The 15844-nt window shown below is 36.5% G+C and overlaps 1 protein-coding gene across 4 annotated transcripts; it reads right to left on the bottom strand.

The window, feature by feature from the left end:
* Positions 1 to 12947: 12947 nt before the first annotated feature.
* LOC137173651 (GTPase IMAP family member 9-like) lies at positions 12948 to 15225 on the bottom strand. 4 transcript variants are annotated; one of them, XM_067578574.1, is made up of 4 exons: positions 15062 to 15225; positions 14115 to 14197; positions 13968 to 14030; positions 12948 to 13884 (listed from the first exon to the last, which is right to left on the bottom strand). In XM_067578574.1, the coding sequence occupies exons 1-4, from the start codon at positions 15208 to 15210 to the stop codon at positions 13298 to 13300; spliced, it is 882 nt and encodes a 293-aa protein (XP_067434675.1). In that variant the 5' UTR covers positions 15211 to 15225; the 3' UTR covers positions 12948 to 13297. The 4 variants fall into 4 exon arrangements, with proteins under 4 accessions (XP_067434675.1, XP_067434676.1, XP_067434674.1 ...); XM_067578575.1 differs by adding an exon at positions 14436 to 14508 and having other exon boundaries at positions 13968 to 14197; positions 15062 to 15119; XM_067578573.1 differs by having other exon boundaries at positions 13968 to 14197.
* Positions 15226 to 15844: the final 619 nt, after the last annotated feature.

Here is a 15844-nt window from a genome sequence, read left to right as displayed (position 1 = left end):
GAAACATGTTGCAGTTAAACAGCTGCTATGAGACTCTGTAGTGTTCTCTCTCTGCTTACTGCTGCTTGTTTTTCAGAACCAGTTCAGCCAATCAGATGTCACCATGTTTTACCTGTCACGGCTTCTCAGTCTCTTCTGTTTTTCATGCAGCATTTATTTCTAACTTGGCGAACACACACACAGTGAGGTGCAGATCAGTGTGAGCTTTATTCCATCAAAATTAAAAGATGTGGTTCAACTCTTCTCCAATACACCGTGATTTACTCATCAAATGTTTTCAGCTATCTCGCCATCATCAGCCCTGTTGCCTTGCTCTGATGACGAAAATGTTTGGTGAACATATCATGATGATCTGGAGAAAAGTTGTACGACATCTTTTAACATTGATGGATATTTAGTATTTAAACAGTCATCTACAATGCTTTAAAGCACTTAATAGCCATAATTATCTTTATCTTTATGGGAGTAATCTTTGATAAGGATATGTCCTTTAACTCCCACATAAATCAAATCTCAAAGACTGCCTTTTTTCACTTACATAATATCGCAAAAATCAGGCACATCCTGTCCCAAAAAGATGCAGAAAAACTAGTCCACGCATTTGTTACCTATAGGCTGGATTATTGCAATTCCTTATTATCAGGCTGCCCTAACAAGTCTCTAAAGACTCCCCAGCTGGTCCAGAATGCAGCTGCACGTGTTCTAGCTAAAACTAGAAAAAGAGACCACATTTCTCCCATTTTAGCTCTGCTACATTGGCTTTCTGTAAAATCTAGAATAGAATTTAAAATACTTCTCCTAACTTACAAAGCCCTTAATGGTCAGGCACCATCATATCTTGAAGAGCTCATAGTACCGTATTATCCCACTAGAACACTGTGCTCCCAGTATGCAGCTTACTGGTGGTTCCCACAGTCTTTAAAAGTAGAATGGGAGGCCGAGCCTTCAGCTAACACGCTCCTCTCCTGTGGAACCATCTACCAGATTCGGTCCGGGGTGCAGACACCCTCTCTGTGTTTAAGAGTAGGCTTAAAACTTTCCTTTTTGATAAAGCTTATAGTTAGAGCCGACCAGGCTCACCTTGGATCAGCCCTTAGTTATGCTGCTATAGGCCTAGACTGCTGGGGGACTTCCCATGATGCACTGAGCTCCTCTCTCCATCTGTATGCATTCATGTAACATCAATGCATGTCACTAACTTTGCTTCTTCCCCGGAGTTTTTTGTGCTTTCTCATCTCGTAGGAAATCCTGGGTTCTGGGCCGAGCCTTCGCGGTCCTTCGCAGTCCTGATGGTATCCTTCCCTGGCTATTGTTACTGCTGTTGCTACTTATACTTATTGTTATTGTTATGATTGTTGTTATTCTGTCCTCTTTCCTCCCCCTTTCCCTGTGTCTTTCTCTCTCTCAACCCAACCGGTCAAAGCAGATGGCCGCCCACCAAGAGCCAGGTTCTGCTTGAGGTTTCTACCCGTTAAAGGGTAGTTTTGTTGTGATTTGGCGCTATATAAATAAAAATTGATTGATTAATTGAATTACTGACTTTGAAAATATTGTCCTGGTATGAATCTAAAGCCTGCAGGTGTTACGCCCCTGAAACGGGGAGAAATAATCACAAGAGTGATACGGTAATGTTTCTTCAGTGAGAGCGTTTACTCGAATGAATAATTGAACATATACACAATCTACAAATAAACATACCCTGCTTAACAGGCTGGTTACAGTAGCGTACATACCCTATTCAAGTTACACAAATATACAGTATTTCTTTGAGACATTCCTATTCTCTCTACTGTTACTGGTAAATAATTTACTGCTGTAACTCAGTAACCTCTCATAACCTTATAAAAGTTACTAAATAGACAATATAGAAAAACTGTGTAAAATACATCTACATATGTAGACAATTGGATTCACAAAATGGCGGAAGCAATTGGCGTAGTTACGGGTTGAACTCTGCTAACAAGCGGGAGCTAGCTCGCCAGACACTTTAACATACTCGGCAAACTTTACTTTAACTCACTTGAAATGTTACACATACATTCACTTGACACTCAAACATATTAGAAAAATTACTACAACCACCTTAATAGTGTCAAATGCCGACAACATACCTGAAACGGGGAGAAATAATCACAAGAGTGATACGGTAGTGTTTTTTCAGTGAGAGCGTTTACTCGAATGAAGAAAACACCGCGAGTTCCCCTGGATACGTGGGTGGAGACAAAAGCAATCGATCTCACGCTAGTAGATTAAGACTACTTTGCGGATCACTGATAATACCATTATAGCTGAACCTCTGACAATAAAGGATGAAATGAACAATGAATTAATTAAAGACCTTTTAAAATTTTAACCTCTTTTGACATAATGAATTCCTACTTTTTCTTTAAACCATTTTAAACACATCTTATAAATTGTTTCTCATGACTATGATCTTTTTAACCTTTTTAACTGTCCTTTTTAAGCTTGTATGGCCCTTTTAGTGTATCATTATTTTAACTTATCACACAGGCCCAGGTGTGTGATATATGCAACATAAAAATACTCAACTTTCTGTTCAGTATCTCAGTTGCTGTTTGGTGCAGTCTCACTTTAAAAGCTCAGCTCTAGTTGGTACCAATGCTCAGTACAGAATATCTGGTAATCTGAGTGTTTCATGGACCTAAACAAACAATCACGTCCAGAGTTGTGTGTGTTCTTGTGTTGTGTGTTATCTTCATGCCTCACTTACATTGTTTTCCTAATGTAGTCTGCTACAGTGTCCACCACCAAACCAGGAGAGATTGATGACCACGACTTCCTCCAGTTTTCCAGAAAACAAGCTCTGGCTTTCTGCTCACTGGCCTCAGTTCTGATCTTCATCTCAACTGAATTAAAATAAAACAAAGCCAAATTAGTCAATATGACCACTTCTTACATACTGCATGTTATAGTGAGTGTGTGCACCTGCAGGAGATGTGCTGTCCTCTCCAGCTGATGTTGTAGTGGGGAAACATTAAAAACCAAACGCGCCGTCTCCTACATCCTTCCTCTACATGGCTTCTCAGGTTCCTCTGCAAACAGTGATGCACATCAGTATCAGATGTTTTTGGTTTGAAACTTTAACACAAAAGAAGAATCTGTTTTTCCCTTTTTCAAACTTGACTTTGGCTCTTTTTGTTCTTTTAACAGCATTAAATATTGTAAGTAGGGGAGACCAGGGACAGTTGTAACACTTTTGGCAATTTTCTTGATAAATCAAAAAACATTTACACTGGAATAGTCCATTTGACATATTATAAACTTCAAATGTGTCAGCTACTGAAACAATGTATTTAAATGGTTTTATGAAATATGTACAGCTTGCAAAATTGATTTAAATACAGTCAGTCCACTGTCACAACTGCCCCAGTACATACCAGGGACGATTGTAACATGTCTAAAATATACATAATTAATCAATCAAATACTCAAAATGAAAAAGTTATTAATATAAAAGTAGTAAATCTACATATAGCCTAAGCATTATCTAGCTTAATATGTAACCTACCTCCTTTGGGCTCAACCCATAATACTAATCAGCTGCCTCTGTCAGGTAGTCTCTCAGACAGATTTCCTGTTCTGTGGAGGAAACCTTCTTGGAGATCCAGTACCTTACTCTGGGAAGTGATTTGGATCCCTAGCACTCCAGGCTCTGCCTCTTATTGTGAAAACGGTACAAATTAAAGGAAAAACCAACATAAAGTGTCTTAGTAAGGTGTTGGACCACCAGAACAGCATTAGATCATTGATTCTACAGTCTCTGAACTCTACTGGAGGGATCAACATCATATTTCATAAAGATATTCCCCCATTTGGTGTTGTGATGATGGTGGTGGAGAGCGCTGTCTAACATGTCAGTCCTAAATCTCTCATAGGTTCAACTGGGTTGAGATCTGGTGACTGTGAAGGTCATAGCATCTGATTCACATCATTTAATACTCATCAAACCATCAGTGACCCCTCGTGTCCTGTGAATTGGGACATTGTCATCCTGGAAGAGACCACTCCCATCAGGATAGAAATGTTTCATCATAGGGTGAAGCTGATCACTCACAACTACTTTGTATTGATTAGCAGTGATTCTTCCCTCTAAGAGGACAAGTGGACCCAAACCATGCCAGCAAAATGCCCCCAAAGCATAACAGATCCACCAGACCCCCTCACTGTAGGGGTCAAACATTCAGACCTGGACCAGTTTTTCCTTTAATTTGTCACCTGTCTGTTTACATTAAGGTACATTTATATACATATTCTTTCTGTAGTTAACACTCAAAGATCACAGTTTAATCTTTACTGAAAATGTTTAAGTAACATGTTGAACAACAAGACACAAACATATGGTTTTACTTAAAAGTTCTAGTTTCACTTCTGTGCTCTACAGTAGTTAGTTTTAGAGAAAAAAGTAAAATTACAAGAAAAAAGTGACAATGAGAATGAAGTCAGATGGAGCTTTAGTCACTGTGTTGGTCTGAATTGTTGAAACTTGCACTTAATTCCTTAATACTGAGACATTTTTTAAATTATGAAAATTATGAAATATTAGGACCTTTATCCCTGATTTTCCTTCTTTCCAACTCACACTTATTCTCAGTCAGCCTCGGTTCAAAAGAAATGCAATTACTGACCTGCCGTATATAAACTCGCTCTGGTTTATTGTGTACATGTCCTCAGAGACGTACCTGCACAGGTGATCAGAAACCTGGAAAATATTAGAATCATTGTCTGATGATCTATATAAACATAATCAGAATGTACATGTTGTGGGTGAGGACAGAGGCTGCAGCTGTAAAAAGTTTCAACAGTTTGCCTGTATGACGACTCTGCACATATGAAATTACTGAGGTGGACCATAAATCTAATCTATCAAGTGTTTATTTTATATGATAAAGAATTAATTATTGAATAACTAACAGTCACTAATGTTAAATCTGTGTTTTGAAATCAAATAGCACTGAACTGTAGGAAGTAATGATGGGAATATGTTTTAATGCTCCGTTAAAAGATGCTGAAAATGAAAATAAAAAGTGTCTTTACATTATGAAGATGCCCTTTCAATGACACTGTGTACAGCTTAAGAAAGACTGGACTAAAAGTGCATACAAGAGACTCATTTCTGTGGTGCGTTCACGTGCTAGTGTGATAACTATTAACAGTAAAGAGTTAAAGTTACCTTTAACTTCCTTTAGAGTTTAAAACTTAAAAAGGAACATATAAATGTGGTCACTTCATCAAATAAAAAGGCTGCTGTTCTTCAGCATTGTGTCAAAACTCAAAAGACAAGTTACTGTAAAGTTTAGTCCTGGGTGCATCCAGCAGCTGGTGGACATTCAAAACACCTGAATAGTCAAAAGAAATACACTGAAAATCCAGTTCAGCTTTATTTACCACCATCAGGCCTGAATTATATCTGTCTTTATATCTGACAACATGTCTTACATAGGAAACAGGTGAGACAGGCTGTGGATATCAGGAGGTGTGTGTTAATAATAATCAATCAATCAACAATTAATCAAAAAACAACAAAGGTGAACTGAAACTGACCACTAATTTGAATGACACTTGACCTGCAGGCTGACTGCTGAAATCTTTGCTGAAAGATATAAAAAAAATATTATCTGGAAAGTAGCTGCAATACTGCATCATTACACACGGTGGAGCTGCAACACAAAAATACTGCAGCGCCTGTAATCTGTACAGGAGTTCAGCCAGCAGTGCTGGAAAGTAACTAAGTACGTTTACTCAAGTAATGTGTCCTAAAACCTGACTGAAACATTTCTAATTTAGTGTTTGAGTTTAAAAACGTACTTAATTGATTAAAAACTAGTTTCTCTAGAGTTTTGCTTAAAAAAGGGAGATTTGACATTGTTCCAAAAATTGCTGGGTGTTAAAATATCCAGGTTCCCTTTCTTTAAGAGGTTTTACTAGAGCAGTTTTAAATCAGTGGGGAATACACTAAGCTGTAGGGAGTGATTTACTATGACAAGGATGTATTCAGATACAAAATTTAAATAGGTTTAAAAAGAGAGGCAGGAATTTAATTAAGGGAACACGTGGACGGCTTCAGTTCTGTTACTATTTCCCTGAGAGTTTCAGCATCAACAAGGTTAAAACTTGTCATCACTCTGTACAGAGGATATGGGTAAAAGTGTAGTCTGTAATTCTGCTGGCAGGAACCAGATCTAATGTTATTATTATTATTGTCTGTCCTATCTGTTCAGAGATTTTCTGTGAATTATCCACAGTAACGTGCAAACTGTCTAGTTAGTTTTGAAATGTGATTTTTTTGTGAATGCTGCTGTGAGTATCACACGTTAAGAATTTAAAAATGAATTTAGAGTCTAATGTGAACCAAAACAAATAAAAAGCAAAAAAAAAAAAAAAAAAAGGTTAATTGAATAAAACAACAATAAAAGATGGATAGTTAAGATAATACAGATAATACAAGCAATAAATAAAATTATGGAAAAAATAGATTACAGTAAAACAGTAAAATCTTGATAAAATAAAATAGAATAACATAAATCATAATGATGATGATAAATAAGTATAAATAATAAAACAATAAAATGACAAAACACTACATGAAAGCCAGACTAAATAGATGGATTTTAGTATTTTCAGCTGCTCTCAGATCCTCTGAAGGTTTTGGTTCAGCTTTGAGAAGCAGCTAAAAGAGAAGAACCGGAGGATCTGAGGGGCCTTCCTGGTTCATAAACATAAAGCATTTCTCAGAGGTAGTCTGGTGCGAGGCCATCAAGTACCTTATAAACTAATGAAAGAATTTTAAAATCAATACCAAAACTAACAGGTAACCAGTGTAAAGACTTTAAAATAGGTATAATGTGTCCTCCTGGTCTTAATCAGCACTCCTGCAGCAGAATTTTGAATTAATTGTAGCTGATTAATTGTATTCTTCAGTAGACCAGAAAGGAGAGCGTTACAGCCGTCTAGCCTGCTGGTTATAAAGGGTCTTTCTGTGTTGCTCAGAGAGAGAAATGGCCTCGCTGTGGAGAAGTTCTTCAAATGATAAAATGCTGTTTTAAAATTGATCCCTGTGTTGCCCCTCAGGTAACCTCATAGTGTTTAGAGGAGTGGTCATCTATAGAGACAAAACATTTTCTCCTGCAAAGATATGAAGTGTAGGAGAATGAGTGGCAGGTCGCTGTGACTTGTACCGATGCCAAACATGTCAGCCCACAAAACCAAACAAGAAACATCTGGAATATTGGGAAAGGGGCGAAGTACCACACACACACACACACAGTGCAGAGACGACCATTCAAATTTGGTCAAAGTCCAAGATAAGTGAAATTGAGAGATGTTCCATTCTTCTTCTGGATTTGCGATAGCCAAAGAGTCTGGTAAACAGGATGAAACTTGTCACGCAACACAAACACATACACACACACAGCCTGTCGTCAGTTTAAAAAGGCATGTCACGTAAGATATCTCTGACTACGTTGTTAGTAGGGCCGCTGTGAATAAAGAGATTCCCCATCTGACACCTGTGTCTCGACCATCTGATCCCTCTGTTATCCTCCTCTTTCTGCCACAACAGAAGTAAACCAGTTAAAAACTATTCCAGACAGCCCAACATGCTCACTTAATCTATCTAAAAGAATCTGGTGGTCCTCAGTATCAAAGGCAGCTCTCAGGTCAAGTAGCATCCAGAAACCTTTATCAGGTCTTTCTCTGTGCTGTAATGTGTCCTAAAACCTGACTGAAACATTTCTAATTTAGCATTTGAGTTTAAAAGCGTACTTAATTGATTAAAAACTAGTTTCTCTAGAGTTTTGCTTAAAAAAGGGAGATTTGAAATTGTTCTAAAAATTGCTGGGTGTTAAAATATCCAAATATCCAAAGAGTGTCTGACATCAGAGACAGCACAGTATTTGACATGTATTAATGGTCAAATCAAGTGATCAAGTGATTATTGACCAAAGTTTCAGTCTTTCTTTAGAGTCTAATGTGCACCAAAACAACTAAAAAGCAACAAAAAAAAGGTTAATTGAATAAAACAACAATAAAAGATGGATAGTTAAGATAATACAGATAATACAAGCAATAAATAAAATTATGGAAAAAATAGATTACAGTAAAACAGTAAAATCTTGATAAAATAAAATAGAATAAAATAAATCATAATGATGATGATAAATAAGTATAAATAATAAAACAATAAAATGACAAAACACTACATGAAAGCCAGACTAAATAGATGGATTTTAGTATTTTCAGCTGCTCTCAGATCCTCTGAAGGTTTTGGTTCTGCTTTGAGAAGCAGCTAAAAGAGAAGAACCGGAGGATCTGAGGGGCCTTCCTGGTTCATAAACATAAAGCATTTCTCAGAGGTAGTCTGGTGCGAGGCCATCAAGTACCTTATAAACTAATGAAAGAATTTTAAAATCAATACCAAAACTAACAGGTAACCAGTGTAAAGACTTTAAAATAGGTATAATGTGTCCTCCTGGTCTTAATCAGCACTCCTGCAGCAGAATTTTGAATTAATTGTAGCTGATTAATTGTATTCTTCAGTAGACCAGAAAGGAGAGCGTTACAGCCGTCTAGCCTGCTGGTTATAAAGGGTCTTTCTGTGTTGCTCAGAGAGAGAAATGGCCTCGCTGTGGAGAAGTTCTTCAAATGATAAAATGCTGTTTTAAAATTGATCCCTGTGGTGCCCCTCAGGTAACCTCATAGTGTTTAGAGGAGTGGTCATCTATAGAGACAAAACATTTTCTCCTGCAAAGATATGAAGTGTAGGAGAATGAGTGGCAGGTCGCTGTGACTTGTACCGATGCCAAACACGTCAGTCCACAAAACCAAACAAGAAACATCTGGAATATTGGGAAAGGGGCGAAGTACCACACATACACACACACAGTGCAGAGACGACCATTCAAATTTGGTCAAAGTCCAAGATAAGTGAAATTGATAAATGTTCCATCCTTCTCCTGGATTTGCGATAACCAAAGAGTCTGGTAAACAGGATGAAACTTGTCACGCAACACAAACACATACACACACACAGCCTGTCTTCAGTTTAAAAAGGCATGTCACGTAAGATATCTCTGACTACGTTGTTAGTAGGGCCGCTGTGAATAAAGAGATTCCCCATCTGACACCTGTGTCTCGACCATCTGATCCCTCTGTTATCCTCCTCTTTCTGCCACAACAGAAGTAAACCAGTTAAAAACTATTCCAGACAGCCCAACATGCTCACTTAATCTATCTAAAAGAATCTGGTGGTCCTCAGTATCAAAGGCAGCTCTCAGGTCAAGTAGCATCCAGAAACCTTTATCAGGTCTTTCTCTGTGCTGTAATGTGTCCTAAAACCTGACTGAAACATTTCTAATTTAGCATTTGAGTTTAAAAGCGTACTTAATTGATTAAAAACTAGTTTCTCTAGAGTTTTGCTTAAAAAAGGGAGATTTGAAATTGTTCTAAAAATTGCTGGGTGTTAAAATATCCAAATATCCAAAGAGTGTCTGACATCAGAGACAGCACAGTATTTGACATGTATTAATGGTCAAATCAAGTGATCAAGTGATTATTGACCAAAGTTTCAGTCTTTCTTTAGAGTCTAATGTGCACCAAAGCAACTAAAAAGCAAAAAAAAAAGGTTAATTGAATAAAACAACAATAAAAGATGGATAGTTAAGATAATACAGATAATACAAGCAATAAATAAAATTATGGAAAAAATAGATTACAGTAAAACAGTAAAATCTTGATAAAATAAAATAGAATAACATAAATCATAATGATGATGATAAATAAGTATAAATAATAAAACAATAAAATGATAAAACACTACATGAAAGCCAGACTAAATAGATGGATTTTAGTATTTTCAGCTGCTCTCAGATCCTCTGAAGGTTTTGGTTCTGCTTTGAGAAGCAGCTAAAAGAGAAGAACCGGAGGATCTGAGGGGCCTTCCTGGTTCATAAACATAAAGCATTTCTCAGAGGTAGTCTGGTGCGAGGCCATCAAGTACCTTATAAACTAATGAAAGAATTTTAAAATCAATACCAAAACTAACAGGTAACCAGTGTAAAGACTTTAAAATAGGTATAATGTGTCCTCCTGGTCTTAATCAGCACTCCTGCAGCAGAATTTTGAATTAATTGTAGCTGATTAATTGTATTCTTCAGTAGACCAGAAAGGAGAGCGTTACAGCCGTCTAGCCTGCTGGTTATAAAGGGTCTTTCTGTGTTGCTCAGAGAGAGAAATGGCCTCGCTGTGGAGAAGTTCTTCAAATGATAAAATGCTGTTTTAAAATTGATCCCTGTGGTGCCCCTCAGGTAACTTCATAGTGTTTAGAGGAGTGGTCATCTATAGAGACAAAACATTTTGTCCTGCAAAGATATGAAGTGTAGGAGAATGAGTGCCAGGTCGCTGTGACTTGTACCGATGCCAAACATGTCAGCCCACAAAACCAAACAGGAAACATCTGGAATATTGGGAAAGGGGCGAAGTACCACACAGTGCAGAGACGCCCATTCAAATTTGGTCAACGTCCAAGATAAGTGAAATTGAGAGATGTTCCATTCTTCTTCTGGATTTGCGATAGCCAAAGAGTCTGGTAAACAGGATGAAACTTGTCACGCAACACAAACACATACACACACACAGCCTGTCGTCAGTTTAAAAAGGCATGTCACGTAAGATATCTCTGACTACGTTGTTAGTAGGGCCGCTGTGAATAAAGAGATTCCCCATCTGACACCTGTGTCTCGACCATCTGATCCCTCTGTTATCCTCCTCTTTCTGCCACAACAGAAGTAAACCAGTTAAAAACTATTCCAGACAGCCCAACATGCTCACTTAATCTATCTAAAAGAATCTGGTGGTCCTCAGTATCAAAGGCAGCTCTCAGGTCAAGTAGCATCCAGAAACCTTTATCAGGTCTTTCTCTGTGCTGTAATGTGTCCTAAAACCTGACTGAAACATTTCTAATTTAGCATTTGAGTTTAAAAGCGTACTTAATTGATTAAAAACTAGTTTCTCTAGAGTTTTGCTTAAAAAGGGGAGATTTGAAATTGTTCTAAAAATTGCTGGGTGTTAAAATATCCAAATATCCAAAGAGTGTCTGACATCAGAGACAGCACAGTATTTGACATGTATTAATGGTCAAATCAAGTGATCAAGTGATTATTGACCAAAGTTTCAGTCTTTCTTTAGAGTCTAATGTGCACCAAAACAACTAAAAAGCAACAAAAAAAAGGTTAATTGAATAAAACAACAATAAAAGATGGATAGTTAAGATAATACAGATAATACAAGCAATAAATAAAATTATGGAAAAAATAGATTACAGTAAAACAGTAAAATCTTTCAGATACAGAATTTAAATAGGTTTAAAAAGAGAGGCAGGAATTTAATTAAGGGAACACGTGGACAGCTTCAGTTCTGTTACTATTTCCCTGAGAGTTTCAGCATCAACAAGATTAAAACTTGTCATCACTCTGTACAGAGGATATGGGTAAAAGTGTAGTCTGTAATTCTGCTGGCGGGAACCAGATCGAATGTTATTATTATTATTGTCTGTCCTATCTGTTCAGAGATTTTCTGTGAATTATCCACAGTAACGTGCAAACTGTGTGGTTAGTTTTGAAATGTGATTTTTTTGTGAATGCTGCTGTGAGTACCACACGTTGAATTCAATCAAGATCCGGCAGCAGAAATATTAGAGACACGTTTCCAAAAACACAGCAAATTAAAACCAAAATAATCTGCATGTTTACATATTCTAGGAGGTTTTCGGTGTACCAGTCCTCTGACAAACTGAACCAGTGCACATCAGCAGATGCTCTGTTAATTTTGCACTAAACTATATTATTCATTAAATTAGCAGAAGATTAAAGGCTAACCTTTGAATGAAAACATATTTTCAGCACTGATTCACCATTTGAAGAGCAAAGCACAGTAATACAACACCGAGCAGTTCAGCCTCAGTGTCAAATCTACACTTTATTGCAGCTTGAAAATGAAGAGGTCATATTCCAAAGAGTGTCTGACATCAGAGACAGCAGAGTATTTGACATGTATTAATGGTCAAATCAAGTGATTATCGACCAAAGTTTCTGTCTTTTTGGTACAAAATTCTTTGTATTTTCCTGGACAGTGTTTGGTTGCTGAGCTTTGGTGGAAGGATTGTAACACTAAGAGGGAATTTCATGGTAAAAAAGACTGTAAGTAGATGGTCCCCCTTGTCAGTTTTAGAAAAAACCCTGTTTGTTTAATCCAAACTATTGTTGTATTTAAAAGAAATAATACCAACCTATATTGGTATTAATCCCAGTAAACCTGTGGAAAGTGTGAGACTTTCAAATGTCTTTTACTAACCTATACAGTAGAACCTTTAGTTCCAAACAGTTTGTTAATGGTGAAACTTTTAACGTTATTCAGATCAGATTGGCACATCTGTTTGTTTCACATGCTGAGGCTGAGGCATCGTCAGCAGAGGTGTATTTGAGTATCTGTGGAGTCTGCATTTACTGAACATCTCTCTCAAAATCAATAAAACATGTAACATATCCAGCCTGTTCTTGTCTGCTGTGTAAATGTACCGTCTGACATGTTTAAATCGATCAATCGATCAATCAAAGTTTATTTATATAGAACTTTTCCATCAAATCAAATGCAAATCAAAATAAATAAATTATATTATTATTATAAATGAAAAGAAATAAATCATGATAATAATGATATTTTGTTTTAATGTAATGAACAATAAAACATGAAATGTCCTTCTGGACTCATGATAACTTATTCTAACCAGTAAAACGTCTCACTGAGACTAAAAATGTCATTTACAGGAGTAACCTGCCAAGATATCAACAGCACATAAAACATAAAGGTTATGAAAAAATATAACACAAGCAGGAAGAGAGGATCAGTACTTAAATCACTGCAGAGACACTGGGTGTATTACACTACTTGCTTTTATTGGTAAATGTAATGTTTATTTATCTCATTCCATCACAGTTTACAAAGGTTAACAAAGAAAGAAGGAACAATTTCACCAGTAGAGAAATATTTGGCTTATTTGACAAACTAAACAAACATAACATTAAAATAAAGTCGGTTAAATAGTGATTATTAAGAAGCAAAGTGAGAGAAAAACCAAACATGAAATTCATAACTGACAAATCATTTCAAATTAAACAATCAGACAATTCAAGCTGTTGAATCATTTTACAGTCTAACCTGTTTATATCTATATACAAAGAAATCACATCCAACACTTAATTGAGCTGGTCTGATACATGCACACTTATTGATTCTGCTGTTTATTTAACATCTCGTCCACTTTCTGCATGAGCTTTGTTACTTGATGTTTATGTGAGGTTTTGTTCTCAAAAACAACACATCTTCTACCACACTGATCAACTATGTTCTTTAGATCAGAATTGCAGTCCTGCAAAAAATCCTCCAAGTTCATGTCTGCACACTGCAGATCTTCTCCACGGGTAAACAGGATGACTGTTTGTTCTTTAGCTTTGCTACCAAAAGCTTTTTCTAACTTTCTCAGTATGTCTCTCTCAAGATCTGTGAATCTGCTAACTTGTATCACAAGTAAGAACACACAAGGCCCTGACTGAAGGAGCTGTTTACACTTTGTCACATGTTGGTTCTTAACTGATGATTCGATTTCATCATCAAAGATGTCTGGGGTATCAATGACACACACACATGTACCGTTTATCTCAGTTTCTTCCACTTGACACTCTGTGGTGACCGGCACTGAACTGGTTCTTGACACAAACTGTCTCCTTCCAAGGATTGTGTTTCCACTCGCACTTTTTCCAGTCCCGGACATTCCCAGCAGAACAAGGTTCACTTTGTTGTCAGAATGATTTCCTGCATTGGTGTAAAACAAAAAGATGAAGTTTGTAATAATAATTCACAACTGTTCAGACACATCTTGAAAACCCTGGTCTCACCTTTTAAACTCTGCTTGGGGCCAGTGAAGAACTCTATGATGTATATACATATATATCTGACAGCTGAATGAAAAACAAATAAGAGTTTATGTGAGATGCTATAAAAGTTTTTGTCTGGTTGAATTAATTTCAAACATACAAACACACATTTGAATAGAAGTTGGCAAAATGCCGCAAAGAAAGACTGTGGCTCATCTGTCTCCATTTGACTGTTTGGTTGGTCAGCAGACCTATAATGAAGAGGCAGAATCATATGAACTGAGCAGGAAGCTTTTTGTAGAACCAGTTCATCTTTTTTGTAATATTATATAATATACTGTTAATACTACTACTACTAACAACAACAACAACAACAACAACAACAACAACAACAACAATAATAATAATAATAATAAATTAATAATTTGTGCATTATGTTAGGTCTAATCCTAAATCTACATCAACTCTTTCAAATCTTTAATTTTTCACCTTTTTTGCCTTTCGTTGGTTGGCATGAGACGTCTGTCTTCAGCCAGTTCTCTCAGTTTCCTGATTAAGTGCTCTGTGGTGCAGAATTTGAACAGGTGAGATTCTTCATATTTATATCTTTATGGCAGCACCACTATGAACTCTTCTCTGGGTTTTCCAGTTGTCTCGTGCAGCTTTTTTATCTGCTCCTGCACCTCTTCTAGTGGAAACCCATCCTCTACCACCAACACACACGTCATGTTGTTTTGAAGAAAATAACTTTCTTATGCCCTCATGTTCTTTCTACAAGTTTGGGGTATATGTGACCTCATATGTATGATTTTCATATTTATCAGGTTTTCTTTCTGCTACATCTCTCCCTAGGATGACAGATATCAGGCTTTTCTTTACTGAATCTCCAGTCCTCAGGACAACAACTGAAATCTTCCTTTCTGTGAGAAAACAACATAATAGAGTTTATATCTTACACATACAATGAAAATTTGTGTGGTCAGATGTGGTGGTCAGATTTCCCTTGATAACCAAAAACAAAATCTTCATTTTGACAGTACTGTCTTACTAACACAAAGCAATCAAGATATTAATAACAATCATGCTGTATAGAAAGATATCATGGCCAAACTTACACTGAGACATGGTCCTCACATCCAGAGCAGTAAAGTACAGGAGACAAGCTGTGTGTATCTGCAGGAATCACTGCTCTCCACGTTTTATATGGACCTGTTATGCAAATGTTAGGGGGCGTGTCAGCTGTGAAGCTATAAATAAAGAACATTTTAATTCTTGTTTAGTCTTAATATTCTATATACTCCCCTTGTCCTAAGGGTCAAAAATAACCTGCCTTCACTAAACCACTGAAATAAAGCAGCTTAATTGAGTTTTGAACACCAAATCTATTTTGCATGAAGAAACAACCTGTCAATCATCAACAAACTTTGTGAATATCTGGGTTTTCCCTCTTTAAAGTGCAGAAAGACTACATTTAATCAGTGCACATCACTTATTTTATTACAACACATAATTGTTTTCTTTACTAAAGTAGAGGTTTATTATTATTGTTATTATTATTATTATTGCTAAAGATACTGCATAGGTGTAAACATTATTTCCTTTAGCAAGAGACAGCACTTGTATAGTCTAAGAAAGTAGCGGAAATGTGCAGAAAATTGAAATTGAAGGGAAACAATAACATTCTTGACGTTCTTTTGGCAATCTTCCTTTCTGTGAGAAAACAACAAGATAGCTTCAGTTCCTGCAGATGACATTTCAAGCTTTTTTTTTTTAAATTTCATCTATTGTATATAACTAATTTGTTTTAAAATCTATCATAATTAAACTGGTCAGTTTGACTCTAAATGAAATAGGAGGATAAATTAAACAAACCATGTTACATTTTACATTGTGTCACA

The sequence above is a fragment of the Thunnus thynnus genome, chromosome 21 (assembly GCF_963924715.1).
Source record: "Thunnus thynnus chromosome 21, fThuThy2.1, whole genome shotgun sequence".
In the NCBI taxonomy this organism is placed as follows: Eukaryota; Metazoa; Chordata; class Actinopteri; order Scombriformes; family Scombridae; genus Thunnus; species Thunnus thynnus.
The sequence above is the reverse complement of the archived record's forward strand: the minus strand, read 5'-3'. Positions and strand labels throughout refer to the sequence as shown.